Consider the following 22,426-nt stretch of genomic DNA (forward strand, 5'->3'; position numbering starts at 1 on the left):
AGAATATATATCTGAAGATAATTCATTCACTTTCCGGATTTTGCTTATGTTGGTTTAACAGTAATGCTTCCCTGAAACGCACTTGCAGGGCAGATTGGGTACGCCATAGTCGCCATGATCGCGAGGGGTCTGATGCTTGGGCCAGACCAACCGGTGGTTCTCCACATGCTGGACCTCCCTAAGTCGGCGGACGCCCTGAGCGGCGTCAGGATGGAGCTGATCGATGTCGTGTTGTCTCTTCTCAGAGGTGTGCTCGTCGTTTGCTGTGTTTGGCGTTCATCTGCTGCCTGTGTGTGCTCAGTGTTCATCGTTTGCTGTTGTGCGTTGTTGCAGGTGTTGTGGCAACGAGCGACGAGGCCGAAGCGTTCCGAGGCGTCAGCTTCGCCGTCCTGATCGGCGGATGGCCGAGGAAAGAGGGGATGCAGAGGAAAGACCTCATCGCCAAGAACGTCCCCATATACCAGTCCCAGGCTTCTGCGCTGCAGCAGCACGCTGCCCCAAACTACAAGGTCCACACTCGATAATTTATCTTGTTTCATTCGCTTGCCTCGTTGTTGGACTATTGCTTATCTCAAAACTGATAATACCAAGCAATGGCAGTATCTGATTAAAGTAACCAAACATGCTACGGAGTTATATCTGCTTTTGTTGCTACCAATGATTCATTGCCTTATCTGCTTTTGTTGCTACCAATGATTCATTGTCTGGTCCATGTGTATTACTAACGTGTATAGTGTTTACAAGGGCATTGTTTGAGATAGTTCATAGTTGGTTAATTGCCTGGGCTTTGGCATTATGATTTGTAAATTTGTTTTCTAAAACTCTTTAAAACTTGCAGTCATGTATTCCAATTTTCGGGCATGAGTTATTCGTGATTTTTAGCTTGGTTACAGAAATGACAGGTGTTTGGTGGAATCAGACCTTTTGATTTGGCATTATGAGACATTGTGCCTTTTGCTGGCTGTTTCACAACAAGTTCTTGATAACATTTTTCAACCTTTATGACTATCTCCTCCTGTATATTCCAGGATGAATATCCATAATACATTTTGGAAAAAATTGCTACATCGGTTAATATTCCTCTGTTTGCAAAGTATTGTTTATTCTTGTAGGGTATAAAACTAGCAAATGGGCATCTCGACCTACTGCACGCACATCTATCATCCAAATAGACCTTGTAGTTCCTGTTGTAGGAAATGAAACTTGCATACTTGATAGTCGTCCTCAGACTTTAATTACATTAGTTCATTGTTCTGGGTGTATATTACGTGTTCAGTGAATATTTTTGGCACTTACAAAAGAAGGGGATATCTTATATAGGAGTTGATGTAGCACATTTTATGTTATATGTCGAAGAGCATCTGTTCATCTGTTTACCTAACAAATTCTCTGCTACATGTCTTCTCTTTTGAAGTACGTCACTGTCATAGTAAGGTTTTCCCCTCTGGCATCATATTTCTTCATGGAACGGAGTGCCTTTATAGTCATGTGCATATGTTTCATCGAGCTTAAATGTTCTTACCAAACAGATGCCTTTTGGATGTTTGTGCTTTCAGTATGTAACCTATATTTTGAGGAAAACATGCAATTCCTTGTCACATGTCTTAAAACTTTGTACTGCTTGTAATCCTTTTTAACCTTTATTTTAAAACAGCCATTATAACCATGATCTGGTTCCTGTGTTTATCCAACCAGGGTTTTAGGTGGTACACAAGGAGGCTTAGGATCGATGAAGACGGCGGCGTGGCTGACGAGTTCTTGGATGAAATTATCCCGGAAGGCTCAATCAGCAACGACAAAGCGCAAGGTTACAAGTGAAATATAACAATAAACCTGCTGTTGTAGCGCTGAGGAAGCAGGTCATCGCTGTCGACGGTGACATCCGCCATAGCTTGGAACACCAGGGGCAACTGCGGTGGGTGTGACTGAGTCGGAGCAGATAAGTGAATCCTGAGCTCTGCTCCATCAGTGTGCGTTGAGCAGAGGGCGGGCGCACACAGGAGCAGAGCGAATGACCCATGTTCTTCATCTCTGAAGTGGACCTAGAGGTATAAAATGGGTGTTGTTAATTTTGAATTACTCACCATTATTTTGTTCTTTCCATTCAATGTGCAGGTATAATACTAGCATGTGCTAATGGACTTGACTGTGCTATAAAGAGGTAAAAGAGTGTACATCTGACAAACCACCTTGGCTTATTTATTGATGTAAGTTTGGTTAACTGTGCATGCGAATTTATTTTTTCTACAAAAGCCATCATGATTTTTTCCTACAAACCCCACCATATGTTTCTGTTGTTTCTCGGCACGATGCATAATGGTAAGGGTTTCTGTCCACTGGAAGTTGTGCAGGTTTAGCTCTTACATTTCGTTCATGAAATTTGCAATGTCATTTCTTGCAGATGTGCTTCAATGCATTTGACGAGGAAGCTGACCTCGATGTTCTTGTTGCCCCCTTTTTTTATGTTACATACTTGCGATGCAGCTCTGGAGCCCTTCTTCAGCGCAGCTGCTACTCAGTTTATCCTTGGACAGCAAGTTCCCTTCTCTCTTTTTTGGAAGGGGTTATCTGTGGATGTATTATGTCATTGAGTGCGCTGCTGATCTACAAGTTTTTGTTTTAATTTTCCTTTCCTTTTTAATGCAGGAAACTCGAATACAATAGTGGCTCTTGCTGGGAACAAGGCTGATTTGTTAGATAAAGGTGGGATTCTATTTCTAATGCCCCTGCAGCTTCTGTAAGCAGAGGATCCAATTATTGTACTACAGCAGTGTAGCCTGTTCAGATTTGAGCTTGTTCGGCCATTAATAGTGTTTAGAAGCCTAACAGAGTGATTCTGTGTTGATGGCACACACTTGACACCTGTAGTGGTATCACCTGTAAGAAGAGGGTACCAGTTATTTTGTCGTGATCCAGCAAGTCACAATATGTTCTGAAACAAAGTAGCTAGAGCAGTAGAGCACACATGTGAGTTCAAGCAAACAGAATTATCACGAGACATACCCTATGGTGGTGGGGTTGATTCAACAATAAGAATAGTATTAGATGCATGCACTAAAATGAAACTGCAATTTAAAGCTCCTTGCAAACTCTACAAATGTTCTGAAACGGTGGATAGCAAGTGCATATGCTAACTTACCAAAAGATGGTAAGGAAATATTTTTTTCAAATATGCATGAGAGCAGCAAGTGCCCTCATATTGGATATGAGTGCTATTCATAACAATTATCACCAGAAACTTGACAGGTTTTCTCCTTTTAATTATTGGACCACAATGGAAAGAAGAATACTCTAGAATTTTTTTCTCCTTTGGATGGAATTAGAATATTCACACAAAAAAAATTAGAAAAGGCCTCCAAACAAATATTGCAATTAAGACGAGCAAATAATGTTACCTTTTCAGCCACTTTGGTCTGCCAGGCTTCTTATTTGTTGTTGTTGGTACAGGAACAGATTGAGATGCATCAGATTGAAGAGAAGAAGAGTTCATTCTAGAATCATCAGGTTGACTAGCAGGTTTCAGCAGAAGTGACAATCCATCCAAACTTAGAATTTCAGTGCAGTTGATCGAAAACTTCGGTTCTCTCACAGCATCATGTTCTGACAGGAAATCCTGGAAAGCTTCAGAGACCCAGAATTCTGGTATGTTGAGCAAGGTATCGCTGCACCAGACTGCGACGGCTCTGCCTCCTTGTGGTCATCTGCCTGTTCTTGGTTGGGGTTGTCAATGATGTCGGCTTTGAGAATGAAGGGACTGCACTGAACGCCCCAGGAATTCCTATTGCAATTGGATTATATCTATATGGTTACTGCTACTCAGGGCATGGGGTTTTTCCAAATATCTATTCCTCCCTGAAGATTCGCAACCAGTTTCCTTCAATTCTTTTTACTTGGTAATCATTTTAACCGGGATTATCCCACACTAATGCACATTCAATGATTATTATTGTTGGAAATGTAGCACTCACATCTGTTTTCTGTTTCTTGTCAGTATTGGGCTGTCTACCTTTTTGTATGCTGGTGCTGCAGTGATGGGATACAAAATGTTTGGTGAAGCCACAGAGTCCCAATTCACACTCAACTTACCAGATAATTCTGTCATTTCTAAGATTGCTGTTTGGACAACGGTAATTGTTGCTTGATAAACCTTTTCAAATTCCTCTTTCACCCCCTCCGTCTCAAATTAAATCAACTTCTAAATTATCCTAAGTCAAACTATTTTAAGTTTGATCAACCTTATAGAAAAGAACACCAATATTTATAACACCAAATTAGTATCACTAGATACACTGTGAAATATATTTCATAATATACTTATTTGGTGTCATGGATGTCATTATAATATCATATAAAGTTGGTCAAACCTAAGATAGTTGACTTAGGGTGACCCTAAGAATTAATTTATTTTGAAACGGAGGTAGTAAGAAAAAGGGCCTGACCTTGTTGTTTAATAATAATTAATAACCTCTCGATGCTTACTACAGGTGGCAAATCCAATAACCAAATATCCTTGGTGTGCCAATTGATAGTCTCATAAAAAATGGAACAAATGTTTCTTTATGTCCAAGTATATTTTAGTACATAGAGTTAGTTAACTACTTAGATTCAAAAGTAAAAAGGGTACACTGGAAATCGTGCTGAAACATTTCTCCCAAGCTCCTCTAAAATACAGTCGGGTTCTTCATTCCTTTGAGGATACCATACATGTTTTACTACATCCTCAGATCATTGCAATATTGTTCGCTTACTTTCCTTAATGAATAAACACATATGCATTAACTATTATTCCATTGGCTATGAGTTTGGAAGAGCTGCTGCCACCAAACCAACAAAAGTATTCTACAATAATCATGCTTAGATCATCTCTGGTGATATCAACCCTCCTGATTGCTCTATCTGTGCCTTTCTTTGGTAAGTGCATAGTATTTAATCCTCAAAGATCGCCAACCGGCATACCATCCTAATCATTTGCATCTTAACTTTTGATAGGACTTGTGATGGCCTTGGTTGGTTCTTTGTTTGCCATGCTTGTGGTAAGATTTTCATGTCCAGCTCAGATATCCTAGCCTACAAATTGGTGAGTCTCAAATATGTTTTTTTTTGTTGTAGACCTACATTTTGCCTTGCGCGTGTTTTTTGGCGATCCTCAAGACAAAAGTAGGGTGGCATCAGGTATGAAAATCATGCAAATATTTCTGATCCAGTGTTCTATTCTTTCAAGTTTGTAAGCAGCGCTTTAGTGAGAAATTGACTGAAAGAGGAATGCTAAAGGTTGAGCATAAGACATGATCATATTCTTATGCATATGATTGACTGAAATAGGTCCCAATTAGAACTGGGTAATATCAGCAAGGCTTAGAGAATCATGCAACCTCTATACAATTATATTTATGGTCTGTTTAGATCCTTTCATTTGGGCTGTATTGGAATCTACTTGGCAACTAGGCTATTTGACTTACAATTAGATACTCCACTTCTCAAATACAGGCCTGTATAAAATTCAGAGGGTAAGACATGGAATAAATGTTTCTGTTATATAAATAGACATGCTACTGATTTTAAGTGAACACTAGACACACTACGAAATGTAGAATTGTGCATTCTATACTGACCGCATCTGTTTGATTCGCAGATAGCAGCTTGCTCGTTCATCATAGTTGTCGGGGTTTGCTGTGCCTACGTGGGAACATACTCGTCCCTGTCGAAGATAATCCAGAACTACGCATAGCACAACTGTTCCTGTGATCCTGTATATGCATCTGCCCGACAAAATCATGTGTGTGCTATATGGGCCAAACATATGTACAAGATAAAAGTTTACCATTCAATTCACTCGATGTATAATAAATTACTAGGAGAGTGCCCGTGCGTTGCAACGGGAACGTATAAAAGCACGATAAACTATGTGGCAAATCGAGAAGTTTTACATATAACAGTGTTCTCGATTTGTATATCAGCTATGCTTCCTGTGGAGCATGGAAGCGAACGCAAGCCAGCCTTTTGTATTAGTGCATTCTGTTCAGTTCTTACTTGATCATCCCGTGTTCTCGCGTGTGCCATGGCCGAGTGGCAAGCTCAATACTGGTATTATTGTCTTGTCTCAAATGAAGTCCGGTTCCACAAGTTAACCGAAAATCTTCATGGGTGATAGCTGTGTCAGATTCTTCCACGCATAGGGCAAGTAATGCAAGTGATAGTTGTGTCAGTTTACCCCCATTTTCTTGGGCATCACTTGTCTCAAATGAAGTCCATTGGAGGTTCGCAATTTATATTCCGTGACATCGCACGGACACTGTCCTAGTATATATATAATAGAATAAAATAGAGGGCATAAAAATTAGTCCATACAATTCAAACACCTCTTGAGTTTACTATAGCGCATTTTTCCCGAACCGACGAGCGACGAAGCATGAGTTTTAGGAGGCACGCAAAAGAAGGATAGAATTCTATATATGCGCTGGCCAGCCCACTATTTGAGCCCATGGACAACAACTTCGGTCCGCTCAACGAGCCAGCAAACCCCACTCGCGAGCCCTCGTGTGCGCCTCGGCCCCCATACCGGCCCGATACGAACAAGAACATTGAACCAACCATCTGGTCTGGCAGGTGACAAGGCAGGCCTGCTGGTTGCGGAACCGAGCCCACCAACCCAGGCAAAGCGAGTGAGACCCACGGTCCCAGTCCCAGCGCGTCGGCATCGGCGCATCGCGTCCCATCCCCAAGCCACCACTCCCTCCCTCCAAGGGACGGGTCATGGGCGTGCCGTGGGTGCGTGCGTGCCCCTGTGCGGCTGTGCCGCCCAACTGCCCATCTCGTTCGGTCGGAACCCATCTGGCAGCGCAGCCTTTTGGTAGTTTTGTGCCGTGTAGAGTAAAGAGGAGTAGTAGTAGTAGAGTAGCTAGGTAGGTCCAAAAGGGGTGGAGCTCCGTCGACTCTCGTCAAGACGAAGTCCGTCCGGTACTCCTCTCGTCTGACCCGTGCTCGTCGACCACAGAAACCGGGGGAAACAAACAAAGGCCAATCCTGCCACCGGTTTTCCACGGACGTTTCGTCGGCGCCTCCGATCCGCACACATCGACACATCGTCGTTGGTGTCGTCCAACGAGAGCCGGGCTGGCAAGCAAAGACGCAAAGCATTCCGGGACCCAGTTATCCACTAGTGCTAGTGGCCTACTAGTGCCTGTCTCATGTCATGTCATCCTATCCTAGATTGATTGGTTCAGGTATGGATGGATGGGATGGTTCCAAGTTCCAGCGCATGTTACTCCTTACTTTCCAAGTTCCACCTATATACGTAGTGCACAGTACGGTTAGCAAACATGAGCAGGTGGGCACATATAAAAAGAACGTGCCAGAAATGCACAGTCAACGGGCCACTAGCCCACTAGTTATTAGGCTATCCGCAACCGTTACCCCTAAATTTTCCCCCCTATATCACTTTTTCCCTCTATTTTTTCATTTCCCGCAGCGGTTCCCCCTAAATACTCCCCTATATCTCACTACAACTATAAAATATCATTTTCTATATCAACTATCAATTTTTTATCTACTAATAATTACTCGTGGACCCACAGCACAGTGTTTAGGGTGATGAATAGTGACACGCTAGATCTGGGGGGAGAGAGAAGGGGACCGACACGTAGGGGGCGTTGTAGGGGGCACCGCTGCGGCCGTAGGGTGTCCCCTACAGCCACCATGCAAGGGGAGGGGGATGGCGAGGGGGCTGCGTTGCGCACAGCCTTAGTGCATCCACACAGTTACACCCTCCGCACTTCCGCAGCAGACGGATCGGCCGGCGGCCACAACGGCTAGCCGGTCAGAACAGGGAAGACCCAGCCGCGCAGCGCAACAGGACAGCGCACCTGCTCCCCACTGGGCCAGCAAGCAAGCGGGACAGGCGGGCCGATGGGAACGGTACACGAGGTGCCGGCCCCTTGACCCGGCTCCCCCCGCCCAGAGCGCTCTCTTTTGACTTAAGAACCTCCGTTGGTCACGCCTTGTTCGGAGTACGTAACAAGCCCTCACGCGGCGGGGCCGGAATGGGCGAATGGCCATGGGAACCCCACCAGCCAGGATCTCGCGAGCCCGCGGGCCGCGGCGGAGACCGGACTGGCCGTACTACCGAGTAGCCGTGCGTCCTTGAATTGACAAGTCAACACGCGCGCTCGTGCCGCCGGTCAGAACAGAATGGTGGATCGGATCCTGACTGGTGGCGCTGGCGCATCTATTCTCGGCACAGCACAGGGCATCGGCCGCGGCCCCGTGCGGTGTGGTGTAGTACGTGCGGCTGCGGGGCAGGAGGCTCTGTGCCTCTGTTTATTATCCTGGTCTGGTCCGGCCTCGCGGCTGCGTGTACGTGCGTGCGCGTTTGCGATTGCGTTTGTGTGCTCGCCCTTTGATCGCACTAGTCAGTCTCACAAGCACGTGCGAGACCCACTCTTCATTTCTAAACTTTGAGGGGACCTCAAACTTTGATAATGCTTCAAAGAGCTCCCCCACCCAAGACAAAAAAAAAAAAAAAAAAGAGTAAAAGATATTTCTAGACGGTCACCTCATTTACTATTCATGAGTATATCTTTTGGCTAAATAAGTGCATGCTATACCTAATGATATACTCATGTTTAGCCAAAAAAAATCCTGTCTTATCTAATCCCGGAACCCTATTGCTCTAAAGTATTTCTATTTTCTCAAGAAAAAATGAAATAATTTCTCTTGTAAAAATAAAAATCTCTTAGAAAAATTGGGTTATCAAACTAGCCCTAAGTGAGAAAAAATATATCTCGATTAAAAATTCCATCTTATCCACCGATAGATGCTCTGATCTTGAATAGGAATTCAAACATGAATATGATTTTTTCGCTGCTACCTTAAATCTTATTAATACAATGCAACAGCGTGTGACAGAAAAAACCATGCTACGCGCGTACGTTTACAGGGCACACGACTAGCTGACCGGTGAGGCGCGCCGGCTAGCGAGCCACGACGATGTGGAGAACGGTGTGGCCAGCGGCGCACGGAGAATTAATGTATATATGTAGAGTTTATTCTAGAGAAACATAGATAGTCAAATTTAATTAAGCCGGAGAATCACTCATAGGTTGTGTCTGGGAGCAAGGGACTAAAATTCCCATGCTATAGTTTGGGAACTCATGTCTTAGTCTCTCTGGGATCTCTATCTTTTTTTTTCACGGGGGCGAGGAATACCATGGATTGTCATTTCAATAACATATTTTAGCTATTTATGTAAGGTTTTATCTCCCAAGCTGTGGCTCCCTTAGTCCCTTTGTTTCCAAACTAACACTCAATCCATTTGTTCTCAAACAAACCCTCAAAGAACTATACGGGGAACTCTACAGGCTGGCTCTGGCTCTTATTTAAACGCACCCATTCACCTCAATCGTCAATCCACGTGTAGCAAAGTGGTGGATTCAAACATCACTACAGTAAAACGATACAAGTCCGACGGCTCCCTTATGTCCGACGGTTGTTTAGGAGGCCGTCGGACATAAGCTTATGTTCGACGGCCGCTAGCAGCCGTCGGATATAAGGGAGAATATCCGAGGGCTGTCAGGCGGACCGTTGGACATAAGCTTATGTCCGACGGCTGTCCGACAAGCCGTCGGACATAAGCTTATGTCCGACGGTTTCCTAGGTGGCCGTCGGAACTAATGGATTTTAACCGACCCCTGCGCTCGCGTCGGTTTCATTTCTCTCTTTCTCTCCCGCTCGCATGCGTAGCCGCCGCCGCCGCCTAGCCCACGCCGCCGTCGACCAGCACAGCCCAAGCCTCTCCCGAGGACCTCCAGCCCCGTCCCGACGCCCAGCCCGCACCCGATCCTCTGTCCACGTCGACCGGCAACTCCACCGCCGCCCAAGCGACACCGGAGCCGCCTCGACGCCGCCCGCGGCCGCCGGAGCCTCTGCCCCCGTCCCCGACGCCACCGGCGCCCGCCCCGACCCCGCCGGCGTCCGCTAATCGTCCGACAAAGTAAGGAATTTTATAATGTTTAGTATAATTTTGTATATGCATATATTGTTTGCTAGTAGCAATGTTTAGTTTTGTTATGTCCGACGGCTTAATTTAATTATGCAATTAAATTAGCTTGTTTTAATTTATTTATTAGTGGCTATATAATTTAAACTTTTAATTTCCGAGGGTAATTATTAAGCCCTCGGAAATAAGGTTGTTTTATTTGATTTAGGGTCCCGTGAAATGATTCTTTTTAGTGCTATTGTATTAGTTTGGTTAATTAGTGGCTATTATATTAGTGTGGTTAATTAGTAATCATAACTAATTAAGTTAACGAAACCTAGGCGTCACCCTTTTCGGCCCAACACACCTTACATGCGACGCATGTGAGGTATGTTGGGCCAGAATTGTCCCTTTATTGGACAGCCTCGGGGTGACCGACAGAGTCCGTGTTTATGACAAAGACATGTGCTCCTGCTTAGTTTCGGCAGCATAACCCCTCTGTTCTCCAATTGCACCATTTTTAGGCGTGCGATTGGAGAACAGCGGGGTTATGCTGCCGAAATTTCGCACGACCACATGTCTTGTCATAAACACGGGCTCGTCGGTCACGCCTGGGTGGGTTTAGGACCTATCCTTTCCTACAGATGTAGGGGCGTGATTTCTTCGTAAAAACGGATGGTCCGTGCATTACTTATCTAAATTAGTTAACGTCTCGTATCTAGTATGGAGGAGAATTGTCGATGGATGTATGAAGGTTGGAAGAAAAGAGGTGCTCAATCAAGTGAGTGGGTTGCCAAGACTGATGCTTTTCTCGACCATGCTTTTGCTCGGTCAGAGACTGGAACCGATGTTAGATGCTCTTGTAGCAAGTGTCGGAACATTAATTTCCTTGACAGGAGGACTATGTCGATACATATTTGCAAGAACGGTTATATGCCAGGCTATAAGGTGTGGGTGCACCACGGTGAGGATCCACCTCCTCGTATTGTATCGGAAGTTCAGTCACATGAAGAGGAGGACTACGATAGGATGGAAGAGATGCTTGACGATGTACGCCATGAGCTTCTAACCGTCGATTCGGAGAACCCCGGTCAACCCACCGAGTTTGAGGATCCAGCTACACCTGAGGTTCAGAAGTTCTTCGAGCTCCTTAAAGCTGCCGAAGAGCCGTTGCATGAGCACACAAAAGTGATCGTCCTTGTATTTGTGACTCGACTTATGGCTATTAAGTCTAAGTTTGCATTCTCAAACAACTGTTACAAGGAGCTTTTGAACTTGATCAGTGATGTAATTCCGGAGAATCACAAGATGCCAAAGGACATGTATCAGTCTAAAAAGTTGTTATCTAGGCTCGGTATGGACTACGAAAAAATCGATGTCTGTGAAAATAATTGTATGTTTTTCTGGAAGGAGACCGCGGGTGAGAAGAAGTGTAATGTATGTGGTGAGCGTAGATTCGTTGAGGTTGAAAACGACGATGGTTTGACCGTGACTACGAAGATTGCACGTAAGCAGCTTCGTTACATGCCTCTTATACCTCGGTTGAACAACCTTTTCAACACGCAGAGTCCAGCCGGAGGAGGTGGCTACTCGAACCATCCAGACAATGGATATGATTGATGTGTCGTGATGTTTATTTATGAAACACTTTGCAACACTTGTTTGTGAGACACAATTTCAGTTTGCAACAACCGTCAGACCTATGTTAAATTTGTGAATGTTAATATTTATGTGAGAATATTTGTGATTGTGAATACTTATTAGAATGTGTATATTTGTGATTGTGAATGTGTATATGTGCATGAAATCTGTTTTTGTTTTATAAATGTCAGATTTTTTAAAAAACAGAATTTTGTGTAAATTCTGTAATTTGTTATGTCCGACGGCCTAGTGGTAGCCGTCGGACATAACCATGCCTTATGTCCGACGGCATTATATACCGTCGGACATAAGTCCTAGTTATGTCCGGCGGCCTAGCGCCGGGCCATCGGACATAAGCCTGTGGGGTCCACAGGCTGGCCGGTAAAACGGTTGGGATTTATTATTTCCGACGGGCAGAAGCGGCCGTCGGAGATAGCTTATGTCCGACGGCAGCCGTCGGACATTGCACTATTTTCGACGAATTATCTCCGACGGCTTAAAACCGTCGGAGATAGGGTACTGCCGTCGGAGATTACCTATTTCCGACGGTTTGAACCTTATGTCCGACGGTTTTGGCCGTCGGACGTTGTTCCGTTTACTGTAGTGCATGAAACAGCTATTTTTCTGCCCAAAATACACATAGACTCTCGATAGCACAAACAAGATCGAAAGCGAACTATACTTTTAGAAAAGATGAATATAGGACAATTTGGCGGGCCGGAGAATATAATATAGCCAATACGACGTGGCGCCGAATGGATGCGCGGTATATATATAAGCAAAAAGCCCTTTAGTTTGTTTCCACTCAGACAAGTTTGACGTTCCACTCGCATTTCTGGAACTGTAGCCGTGCGCCCTTGCATTGAAAAGTCAACACGCGCGCGGGTAGCCGTCCAGGATGGTGGTGGAACTGGAAGCTTCAATGGCACGTGAGTCCGCGCCGCCGGATGGAATGGACAGCGCTGCTGTTTAAGGGGGTGTTTGGTTACATCCCACTAAAATTTAGCCTCTGTCCCATCGAATGTTTGAACCTCCGTTCCGGGTATTAAATGTAGTCGAATTATAAAACTAATTTGTCAGCCAAAGATTAAAAGACGAGACGAATCTAGTCCAGTTGGTTGGGTCTATATTTCATACTCCTATTTAAAAGTCAAACGCTTGATGTGACTCAGGCTAAACTTTAGCAGGAGCAACCAAACACCCCCTAAATCACGAGCGTGTCATGTGGTCCGGGTCCGGGCGCTGTTTATTGATCTAGTCCGGTCCGGTCTCGCGGCTGCGCGTACGTGTACGCGCGCGTTTGCGATTGCGTTCCCTTTGATCGCTCTCCACCGCGTGCGCTAGTCTCACACAATTCACAAGCACGTGCGACAGCCGCTCTCAAATCTCAATCTCTTGGCCCCGAACATTGGTACAAACAAAAAGGAGCGCGTGTCACCAGATGTGCCCATCCTGTCCGTCCCCTGTTGCGCGCACTGCTCGTCATGTCACGATGTTGCCTAGTGGTGGGGACCTGAAACGTCGATAATGCTTCAAAGAGCTCCCCCTCCCCCAGAAAAAAGTAAATATATTTCTAAACGGTCACCTCGTCTACTCGTGATTATCTTTTGGGCTTACATTTATGTATAAGCTATACCTAATACGATTCAGCCAAAATTTCTTTCTATTTATCTTTTTAATCTTACTTCTTTTTTTCTCTCTCTCTATACGGGCGACGCGAATGGGTTGAGCTAGTACGTCCTGAACGCGAGTCTGAGCCGGATCTCAAATTTCGGTCCGTCAGGCCTCCGATGCCTAAAACTATCTCTAGAACACTCTCTATGTCACCTCTTATCCTACTCTCAATTTCAAACTCCTCTCTGCAAATATTGCATAAGCGGCTGATGAAGCGATGAAACGATCACCCTCACTGATATCATATACGATGATTTCTTCTGCTTGGTTAGGGCATATACAATCTAGAGTCTCTTGTTCGGTTTTTTAAGTAGAGGAGACGGCTAAGAAACTTCATCATACAACCCTGTCCTGACGGTTAAAAGATAATATGTATACAAAGTTGTGAAGACGAATTCTTCGCGAAGAATACGTCTCTTGATTTTTTTTTGCATTTAACCCTCTAAAGACCTCTAAAGATACCCCAATTAATTGGATTGTACATGCTCTTATACGTGAGGAGTCGTTTTTATTTAGAAATGTTTTTTTCCTTTTCCCCTCTCGCTCTTTATTAATTCGATTCGATTGCCGTGTCAGCAAAATGCTTAGCTAGAAACGTAATTAATACATATGTGGACGTACTGTGATCACTCACGGAAGCACGGCAATCACACGAAGCACTATAATCACATGGGAAATAATTTGGGCTATGACAAAGACACAAGCAAGCAATTGTCCACAGGGACTCAAGGAGTGATAGGGAATGCTAATCTTATTTTTGAAAAAAAATTGATCAAAGTTAAACGTGATGCAGGATGAACCGATAAGACTAAGGGCTTAACACTACCAAAAATCCGGCGCTTTGCTGAGTGCTTTTTGTTGGGCACTCGGCAAAAAAGCATTTGACGAGTTTTTTAGAGCACTCGGCAAAGTGCTCGATTTCGATAGTGTAAGACCAATTTGGCAGAGTCGTTGTCGTAACAATTTTTAAACTAAATTTTGGAGAAACTCTGCCAAACAGTTTTGTTTTTTTTTTGCTGCAAATAGTTGTGTGGAGTGATTCTCTGAAATAAAATAGGAGACTGAGATAGCTCGAAAAAAATTAGTTTTACCTGATTCACTTTTAGCAATGAATTATTGTATACATAGAGTTCACTGTTAATAAACATAGAGAATTAGTTTAAGTCAAAGAATCACTTTCCGAATAGAATCACGGACCGTTTGGATCTATTATTTTAGAGGAATTGGAACTTACTTAATAAAGTAGTTTATTTGGCTTGGATTTAACGTTCAACCACTTTCCAAAGCTTAGATATAAGTCTATCTTAAATTCATAGGTGAAGCATGAGAAATGATTTTTTATGTATCAATAGAATATGTTTATACTCTGCAACTTATGACGTGCTCTTCGACTCACTAATCTATAGTAAAAATACAGCATATAAATATCTCTCATGTATTGTTTATAATAGTATATAAATATATTTCGCATAAAACCATATTAGCTTAATTGATCTTTGCCTAATTTACTATTAGGTCATGTTTACATCTATTCATTTTGGAGGAATTGAAATTTACTTAATAAACTAGTCTAGTTATCTTGGAATTTTTTGACATTTCACCAGTTTCCAAAGCTCAGATGTAAGTCTATCTCAAAATCTATAGGGTAGAGTATGTGAAATAATTTTATGTACGAACGGAATACGTATCTACTCTGCAAATTATAAGATGCTCTCCGGCTCATTTCTCTATAGTAAAAATGTTGCACATAAATATCTCCCACGTATTTGATAATAATAGTTATATCAGCTTAATTGATCTTTGGCTAAATTACTATTATTATTAGAATGAAAAAATCAATTTAGAACACAAGAGGAAGCGCCACAAGCACAAGTATCGTCCAGCATCTAAATTGACTTTTTCCAAGGCTATAAGAACATTCAAATGCGATCTAATAAATAGCTTCATTACATGAAAAAAAAAGGACAACCATCGGATTCTATTTTGCAGCCAGAAATCTTCGAAGACAGGACGAAATAGTTACTCTCAGTTTGTTAAAAAATACAGTCGATTTTAGTTTTTATTATTTTAGAGGAATTAGAAATTACAGCCAGAATTTTATTTGCCCGCTCTTTCTCACCGAGGAAGGACAATTTAGAACCTGGCGCTGAATGGATGCGCGGTATATCAGACAACATGGCAGCACGACGTTCCACATCTCCTTTTCAGCTGTAAACGGCGGCGACCTTCCCTCTCTCTCTCTCTCTCTCTCTCTCTTTTTCATCATATTGTCGACCGAGTGTAGCTAGAGTCTTACCACTTTATTACTGCGGACTGCTGCGTTTAATTAACTTATGGTTACCATGCATAGACACCAAGTAGTGGAGTATTCTTTCTTCGCATCTTTTCTGCAATTCTTCTTCCTCTTCTTCTTTTTTTTTTAGAGAGCGAGCGAGAGAGATAGGAGCTAGTTTCTTCTTCTTTTCTTATTAGAGAGCAACGAGGCAGTCGAACAGGCTTGAGCGACTCCAACAACTTCAATGCAGTGCAACCACTACTGTTACGTACGTCCCGCGTCCACGGGATTACGGAAATAAACCTGTTCCAAAAGAGACATGTGAAACCGACTCCGATCTATCTGGTCAGACGGCGCGTGTACACGTAACACTCGGCCCAGGTGTGACGCGTCTGTACCTTCCATGCATGTGTAAATCGAGCTTAGCTCAGTCAGGATAGAGTGCTAGACTAAAATTTTGTAGTGTGCCCAGTGAATTCCTTCTCGCTTAATAATTAACGAAGAGGCCAACACTCAACAGGGTGTAGTTCCAGAGAGTCTTTGGAGAAAAAAACATACAACGACAAGGCCGGACGGTTCGGGTCTTCGCTACCAGTCTACCACTCGCTCGGATTTTTTTGAGCACGTGAAGTGGCCTCTGTATTAGAACAGGTAGAGCCTGCTTCTCTTCTAGATCAATTATTATTATGCAGCTAATCCAGGGAACCGAACAACAACGCACGAGGAGATTGAATAAACGGTGACACAGGAAGACACAACCGAACCAACCGACGACGAAAGCACCCGCTACCGTGTGACGAAAAAGGCAATGGAAGTGTCTGCGCTGCGCCTGCGTGGCTGCGTGCACCAGCAATAATAGCGACAAAGATCGAGTTCTAAAACAAATCAAACGGGTCGTTAGTTGCGCCTGCAAGTACGAGCTGTTAAGTTGTTGGCGCCTAGCACGTACGACCCCGTCCACCGTAGATTCCATACACTGCCCTGCCCTACCCTACCGTATACCAGGCATATAAAACCGAGAAAAACAAATAGTACACACACCATAACATGCCCTACCACTCCGATAAAGAACGGGTCCGGTTCCGTCCACAGGCCAGTTGTTGGCGCGTCCTCTTCGGCTACGACGACGACCGAGCCAGGCTGCGCCAATCGGTACCGTTATAAATACAAACCTCTCACTTAAAACCAAATAGTTTTTTATTTGTCGCAATTTAGTTCAAAAATAAACTAACGGACGACAAATACTCAAGAACAGAGGTTGTACAATCTCCATACGTAAGAGCTGTACATGCTTATGTAGCGAGTCATGCATGGAAGGTCATAGAAGGTAACGGACGGGCTTTTTCTTAAACCTTCGTTATCCTAGCTGATGATCACTCACACTGAAAGCGACTTCCACCAATCACCACCGAACAATCTGGCTAGGTCATTCCAATTACCAACAATAATAAGCACAAACCCTCACCTGACTTTTATGGAGCTCAATGGATGCACACTAGCTAAATTACTCTCTTATGTACCAATAAGATCGCTAGCCAAGCGGATTTTAAGCTCTCAACTCTCTCGCTAGCCAGTGATTGTATCTCACACTCGATATGGGTCGCTTCATCGATTAAATTGGGCCAGAGCACTAGTATAGCCCATTTGGCGGCGTATTTATTAGAACCCTTCACTGGATTGTGTAAAGCTTCAAATGTTACTATATGGCTTAAAACGGTCGAAAAGGGTGTGGTACAACCGACTTAATGAATACCTTCTCTAGAATGGATGCACTAACGATGATTATTGTCCATGTATTTTTCATGAAAAGTTCCAAATGAGATTTTGCATTATATCTACTTAAGTTGATGGTATGCAATCAACTAAAAAAAAAGAGTTCAAGTTTAAGGATATGGCCTAAATTTACCAAATTTTTTTTTTGCTTAGGCTTACATATTTAGCACCTTTTGACTAGACTTTTAATACATCAACCTGACAATATCTGGAAAGTAATAGAAAATTTTAATATGGACAAATCATATCTCTCTATTGTCATCCAGTCCTTAGAAATAGGGACCAATCATATTAGACAACGAGATTTTGGACAAAAAAAATATAGGGCATGGATTTCCATGCATCAATGTTATATTGGAGCACTTATCTATCTCATTTTTGTACTACTTCACAGTTTGTTTTACTTTATTCGTAAAAACTCGCAACCAAATACATCATGGATTCGCACATCAGCGATCACCAACGCCATATGATACGTTTCACGGAGCTTTCACCGGCTAACTAACCCACCCCAGCCGGGCCGCGGGCCGGCATCACCAATGATTCAAGCACTCGCTCCTAATTAAATGACCTCCCGAATTAGCGATTAACCTCCCGGTCCCGGCTACTACACACAAAGTCAAAAAGGCGACGCTTCCCCAACCTTCACCCACCTCGAAGTCGAAGCCACGCCTTTCCACGCCCGCACAAAGCCGCTGCCTGCTCGCCCTTTATATACCCTGCCACCACGCCGTGCCTCCGTGTCCTCCGCCTCGCCACTTCGCCAGCGCCAGCGACCGACACCTTCTCTAGGCCCATTCCAAGGCTCTCCTCACCGCTGCTAGCTCCCAGGCTGCTCAGAGCGCCGGCCGACGAGCGTAGCGCTCCGTGGTCCGTGCGGCGCTCGAGGACGTACGGTACGAGATCGACGACGCGGGTGGTTCCGACTCGGTCGTCATGGGGCTGAGGGAGAGCTTGTTCGGGTGCTTCGGGGCCGGCGGCCAGGAGCAGGGGCAGGAGCCCGCGGCGGCGGGGCCGGCGAGCAGGCGCCCCGGCGGCGTTGGGAAGCGGACGCTGCGGCGGCTGAGCACGGCCAACCTGCGGTCCCTGTCGCTGCAGGACCTGTCGCGGAAGCTGGAGACGACGAAGCTGCACGCCTTCACGCTGGACGAGCTCAAGGCCGCCACGAAGAACTTCTCCACCACCAACTTCCTCGGCGAGGGCGGCTTCGGCCCCGTCTACAAGGGCTTCGTGGACGGCCGCCTCCGCCCGGGCCTCCAGCCGCAGCACGTCGCCGTGAAGTACCTCGACAGCGACGGCGTCCAGGGGCACCGCGAGTGGCTGGTGCGTCACGTCCCCCCACTTTTCCCTCCTCTAATGAATTGAATCTGACGAACCCTGATCTGATCTGGTTGCGCTGCCTTGTTTCGCCAGGCGGAGGTGGTGTACCTCGGGATGCTGAGCCATCCGCACCTGGTCAAGCTGGTGGGCTTCTGCAACCAGGACGACCACCGGATGCTGGTGTACGAGTACATGCCGGGGCAAAGCCTCGAGAGCCATCTCTTCAAGAGTAAGCTACCATACATTCGCCTGCTACCACACCACACCACACAGCCTTTTTTTTGTAATTTGGACTGGACGCCACAGACTATTAACAGCAGCTCCTGCTACATGTGTCTGCCTGCAGATCTCCTCGCGTCGCTGCCGTGGTCGACGCGGCTCAAGATCGCCGTCGGCGCGGCCAAGGGGCTGGCGTTCCTGCACGAGGCCGAGACGCCCGTCATCTACCGCGACTTCAAGGCCTCCAATATTCTCCTCGACTCGGTAATAAAGAAGCCCGCCTCACCAAGTCCAATCTCTTCTCTTCTTCCCCCCCACCCACCCCCCAGCATCAACCACATTGGATGCTTTATTAGTCCTTGTCACACTCTATATTTTTTATTTTCGCTATAACTAAATTGTTTCTTACCAACACGCCCAACAACCGTGCTAATTGCATGCTCGCACGTTGTCAAACTACCGTTCCGTGCCGAAGCCTCGCTTCTTTATAGAATTCCCGTTCTGGAATAGTAGACGTACACTCCTGCTCAAAATCCGATTTGTTTTGCACCTACCGACAAATTAGTAGTAGCAAGCAAACAAAAACCTCTGTTTTTTTTCTTCTTTTATCCTAGACGCCGGCCCAACCTAGCTTGAAAATTATAGTGCTGTGATTAGTTCGGATTTTTGGAACGTGATGCTTTTGTAGCAACAAGTTGGCGAAACGCAACCAACAAACAACTGTTGCTGACCTCGAGTTTGTCATATGGATGTGGTGGTGAATTCATTTCCAGGACTACACGGCGAAGCTGTCGGATTTCGGGCTGGCGAAGGAGGGGCCGCAGGGGGACGCGACGCACGTGACGACGCGGGTGATGGGCACGCACGGGTACGCGGCGCCCGAGTACATCCTGACGGGCCACCTGACGGCGAAGAGCGACGTGTACAGCTTCGGCGTGGTGCTGCTGGAGCTGCTCACGGGCCGCCGCTCCGTCGACAAGAGCCGGCGCGGGCGCGAGCAGAACCTCGTGGACTGGGCGCGCCCCTACCTCCGCCGCGCCGACCGCCTGCACCGCTTCATGGACCCGGGGCTGGAGATGCAGTACTCGGCGCGCGCCGCGGAGAAGGCCGCCGGGGTGGCGCACCAGTGCCTGCAGAGCGTGCCCAAGGCGCGCCCCACCATGCGACACGTCGTCGACGCGCTCGAGCCGCTGCTGGCGCTCGACGACGACGTGCCCATGGGCCCGTTCGTGTTCACGGTCGGTGGAGCCGCCGCCGAGGCCGAGGCCGCGCCGGCGCAGGCCGGTGTCGCCGGCGACGACAATGCGGACGCGGAGGCGGCCGGCAGGCAGGGCAAGAGGCACGTCATGTCGGCCGTCCACGCGGAGAGCCCACTGCGGAGCCGGTACGCCAGCGCCGTGAAGAGACCAGAGAGCCCGCCGACCCTGAGCAGGGCATGAGTGCCATTGCAAATTTGCAAGTGTACATAGCTCGCTGACAGATTGCTCATGGATTCTTTTGTTTTTTCCTCCTGTTTTCTTGGTGATGCTGTCAATTCGTTCTCTCAAGAATTTCAAGGGGGAGAGTTTTGTGTTTCAGTTTTTTTTTTGTTGTGTTATCATTGATACATTGACGAGAATACCTCAAGTTGCGAGAGGTGTTTGTGTACCGAAAGCTGGAGGCAACATGTGTACTCTTGCAAACGATGATCAAAGAAACATTGGCATCGTTCCTCTTTGTGTATGAATGCGCTCAGATCATGGTTGGAGCCTGGAGGCTGGTAGGTAAGAAACCACAAAGGCTTTCGCTTTTGACCTAGAAATGAGGTGGTCCAAGGACACATGTGGGCCATGTGGCCGAGCACGAGAGCACTAGCCTGTATTTTCTCGACCAACTACAACCACCACACAGATGAAAGCAACAAAATCTTTAATTAGATATCCTAATAAAGTTAAAGATAAAGTATCCTATACCTATAACTAATACTTCATCCTAAAATAAGTGACATTCTCGCTGTTGGATCTTTTATGGACTTGACCCATTTATTGAATAAACTCTATGGTGTGTAATGGTGGAGAATACCAATAGTACCACATTGGAAGTCCAAGGGTCTTTTGCCTTGACTTATATGGTGGGATTTATTCCACTTAACTTGAGAAGTCAAGAAATGGACAAGGGCGTGCCACACGCGCGCGCGCCGCCGCCGGCCGGGGCGTGGCAGGTGCAGGCGAGCGGGCGAGCGTGGTGTGGTTGTGTTAATTTTTAGCACTCACTAACCGCGTACGTCAGCCGAGTGACCCTGTCTCTTCGTCAGCCAGCCGAGTGACCTCCTTCAGCTGCCGACTTATGGCGTGACTCGGCGAGAGCTGGCCGACTCATGACATAACTCGGCTAGAGCTGGCCGACTCTTGGCGTGACTCGGCGACCTCTCTCCTTCAGCTTCCCTCTGCGAGAGGTTAAATAGAGGAGCACCCCTGTCACTCGGTACACGCGAGAACACTTTCAGAATCACAATCCAGCCGCCGAGTGAGGGTGTTTCCATCTCGTGACTCTGCGCGCACAGAGAAACGAGAGGGCAGGTGCCTCCGAAGCCGGTGCCGTTCGAGACCTTGCACGGGGGATCGGCAATTAGGTTTTTGGGGAGCGTCTACGCGACTGCCCAAAACATCTCCAACATGACAAAAGAAGCTGGTCAAGGATCTGGATCATCAGAGCGTATCGGAGGGTATGATCGTTTTATTTACTTACTGTTATGTGTTCTGGATATTATATATGTTTCATATATTCATCTATGCTGCTTCATATGTAGGAATGATTTTATCTTATCTGTTCTGTCTTATTGTAATATGGTAGATCTGTCTGTTTTAATTTCACAGTCATGCTGTTTGTATTTCTATCTGTTTATTTTCAATTGTTCAGTCAGTTTACATGTTTATCGTATTTATATGATTTATATAATTCATGTGCTTTATGTTCTCATAATCCATATTGTTATGGATATATTTGATGTCATGATTAATTATCTTTTATATGTCATCATCATAATATTAATTTATGGAATTAAAATGATACGGAAAATGCCTATAAGTCTCACACTCGCTTCCTCATAAATCAACTATTTTATAATATATATTTCATTTATCAGATAGATCAGTGAATATATATTTTTTACAATAAATTTACCTAGAGATATAAATATTGCTAATATTTTTTATAAACCTAGTCAAACTTTATAAAATTTGACTGGTTTGGGATGGCAAGAGTATGTTCGTTAATAGTCTAGGCAGGTATAAGATTATTAGTTTTCTGGTAATGCTAATAACAAATATTTATGGCTCAAAGAAGACATTTCTGAAAATGACTTTTAGGTGTCCAAGTTTTATAGGTTTGTTTGGTGGGCTGTTACAACTTTAAATTAAATAATATTGGTGCTACTTAGTAGTGGGTTATGAACTTTATATTTTATGATTTGCTTGGTGTTATCTTAGAGATCTATATAGACGATGACATAATTGTTAAATCGAGTGACTTATATTCTCATTTAATATATTTGCATCTAACTTTTGAATAGT

The 22,426-nt window shown here is 45.2% G+C and overlaps 2 protein-coding genes across 2 annotated transcripts; both read left to right on the forward strand.

Moving 5' to 3' along the window:
• Nucleotides 1-114: 114 nt before the first annotated feature.
• Nucleotides 115-5,851, forward strand: LOC103639722 (amino acid transporter AVT1B). Its single transcript, XM_020544509.3, has 11 exons — nt 115-247; nt 334-509; nt 1,696-1,807; nt 2,647-2,737; nt 3,672-3,893; nt 3,992-4,127; nt 4,485-4,504; nt 4,769-4,911; nt 4,990-5,033; nt 5,110-5,172; nt 5,633-5,851. Exons 1-11 carry the CDS (start codon nt 115-117, stop codon nt 5,726-5,728), a joined length of 1,236 nt encoding a protein of 411 aa, XP_020400098.1. The 3' UTR covers nt 5,729-5,851.
• Nucleotides 5,852-18,089: 12,238 nt separating this feature from the next.
• LOC100502297 (root-specific kinase 1) lies at nt 18,090-20,448 on the forward strand. The gene is made up of 4 exons (NM_001349038.1): nt 18,090-18,659; nt 18,750-18,885; nt 19,003-19,139; nt 19,649-20,448. Exons 1-4 carry the CDS (start codon nt 18,273-18,275, stop codon nt 20,312-20,314), a joined length of 1,326 nt encoding a protein of 441 aa, NP_001335967.1. The 5' UTR covers nt 18,090-18,272; the 3' UTR covers nt 20,315-20,448.
• Nucleotides 20,449-22,426: the final 1,978 nt, after the last annotated feature.

The sequence above is a fragment of the Zea mays genome, chromosome 9 (assembly GCF_902167145.1).
Source record: "Zea mays cultivar B73 chromosome 9, Zm-B73-REFERENCE-NAM-5.0, whole genome shotgun sequence".
Taxonomy (NCBI): domain Eukaryota; kingdom Viridiplantae; phylum Streptophyta; class Magnoliopsida; order Poales; family Poaceae; genus Zea; species Zea mays.

Bases quoted from the DNA above. Each gene is read 5' to 3' on its own strand.
- LOC103639722 (XM_020544509.3), top strand. From the start codon at position 115: ATGATCGCGAGGGGTCTGATGCTTGGGCCAGACCAACCGGTGGTTCTC. The intron at 5,034-5,109 runs GTAAGATTTTCA...TTTTTGTTGTAG, and splicing joins CTTTGTTTGCCATGCTTGTG to ACCTACATTTTGCCTTGCGC. The intron at 5,173-5,632 runs GTATGAAAATCA...TTTGATTCGCAG, and splicing joins CAAAAGTAGGGTGGCATCAG to ATAGCAGCTTGCTCGTTCAT.
- LOC100502297 (NM_001349038.1), top strand. From the start codon at position 18,273: ATGGGGCTGAGGGAGAGCTTGTTCGGGTGCTTCGGGGCCGGCGGCCAG. The intron at 18,660-18,749 runs GTGCGTCACGTC...TTGTTTCGCCAG, and splicing joins AGGGGCACCGCGAGTGGCTG to GCGGAGGTGGTGTACCTCGG. The intron at 18,886-19,002 runs GTAAGCTACCAT...GTCTGCCTGCAG, and splicing joins CGAGAGCCATCTCTTCAAGA to ATCTCCTCGCGTCGCTGCCG.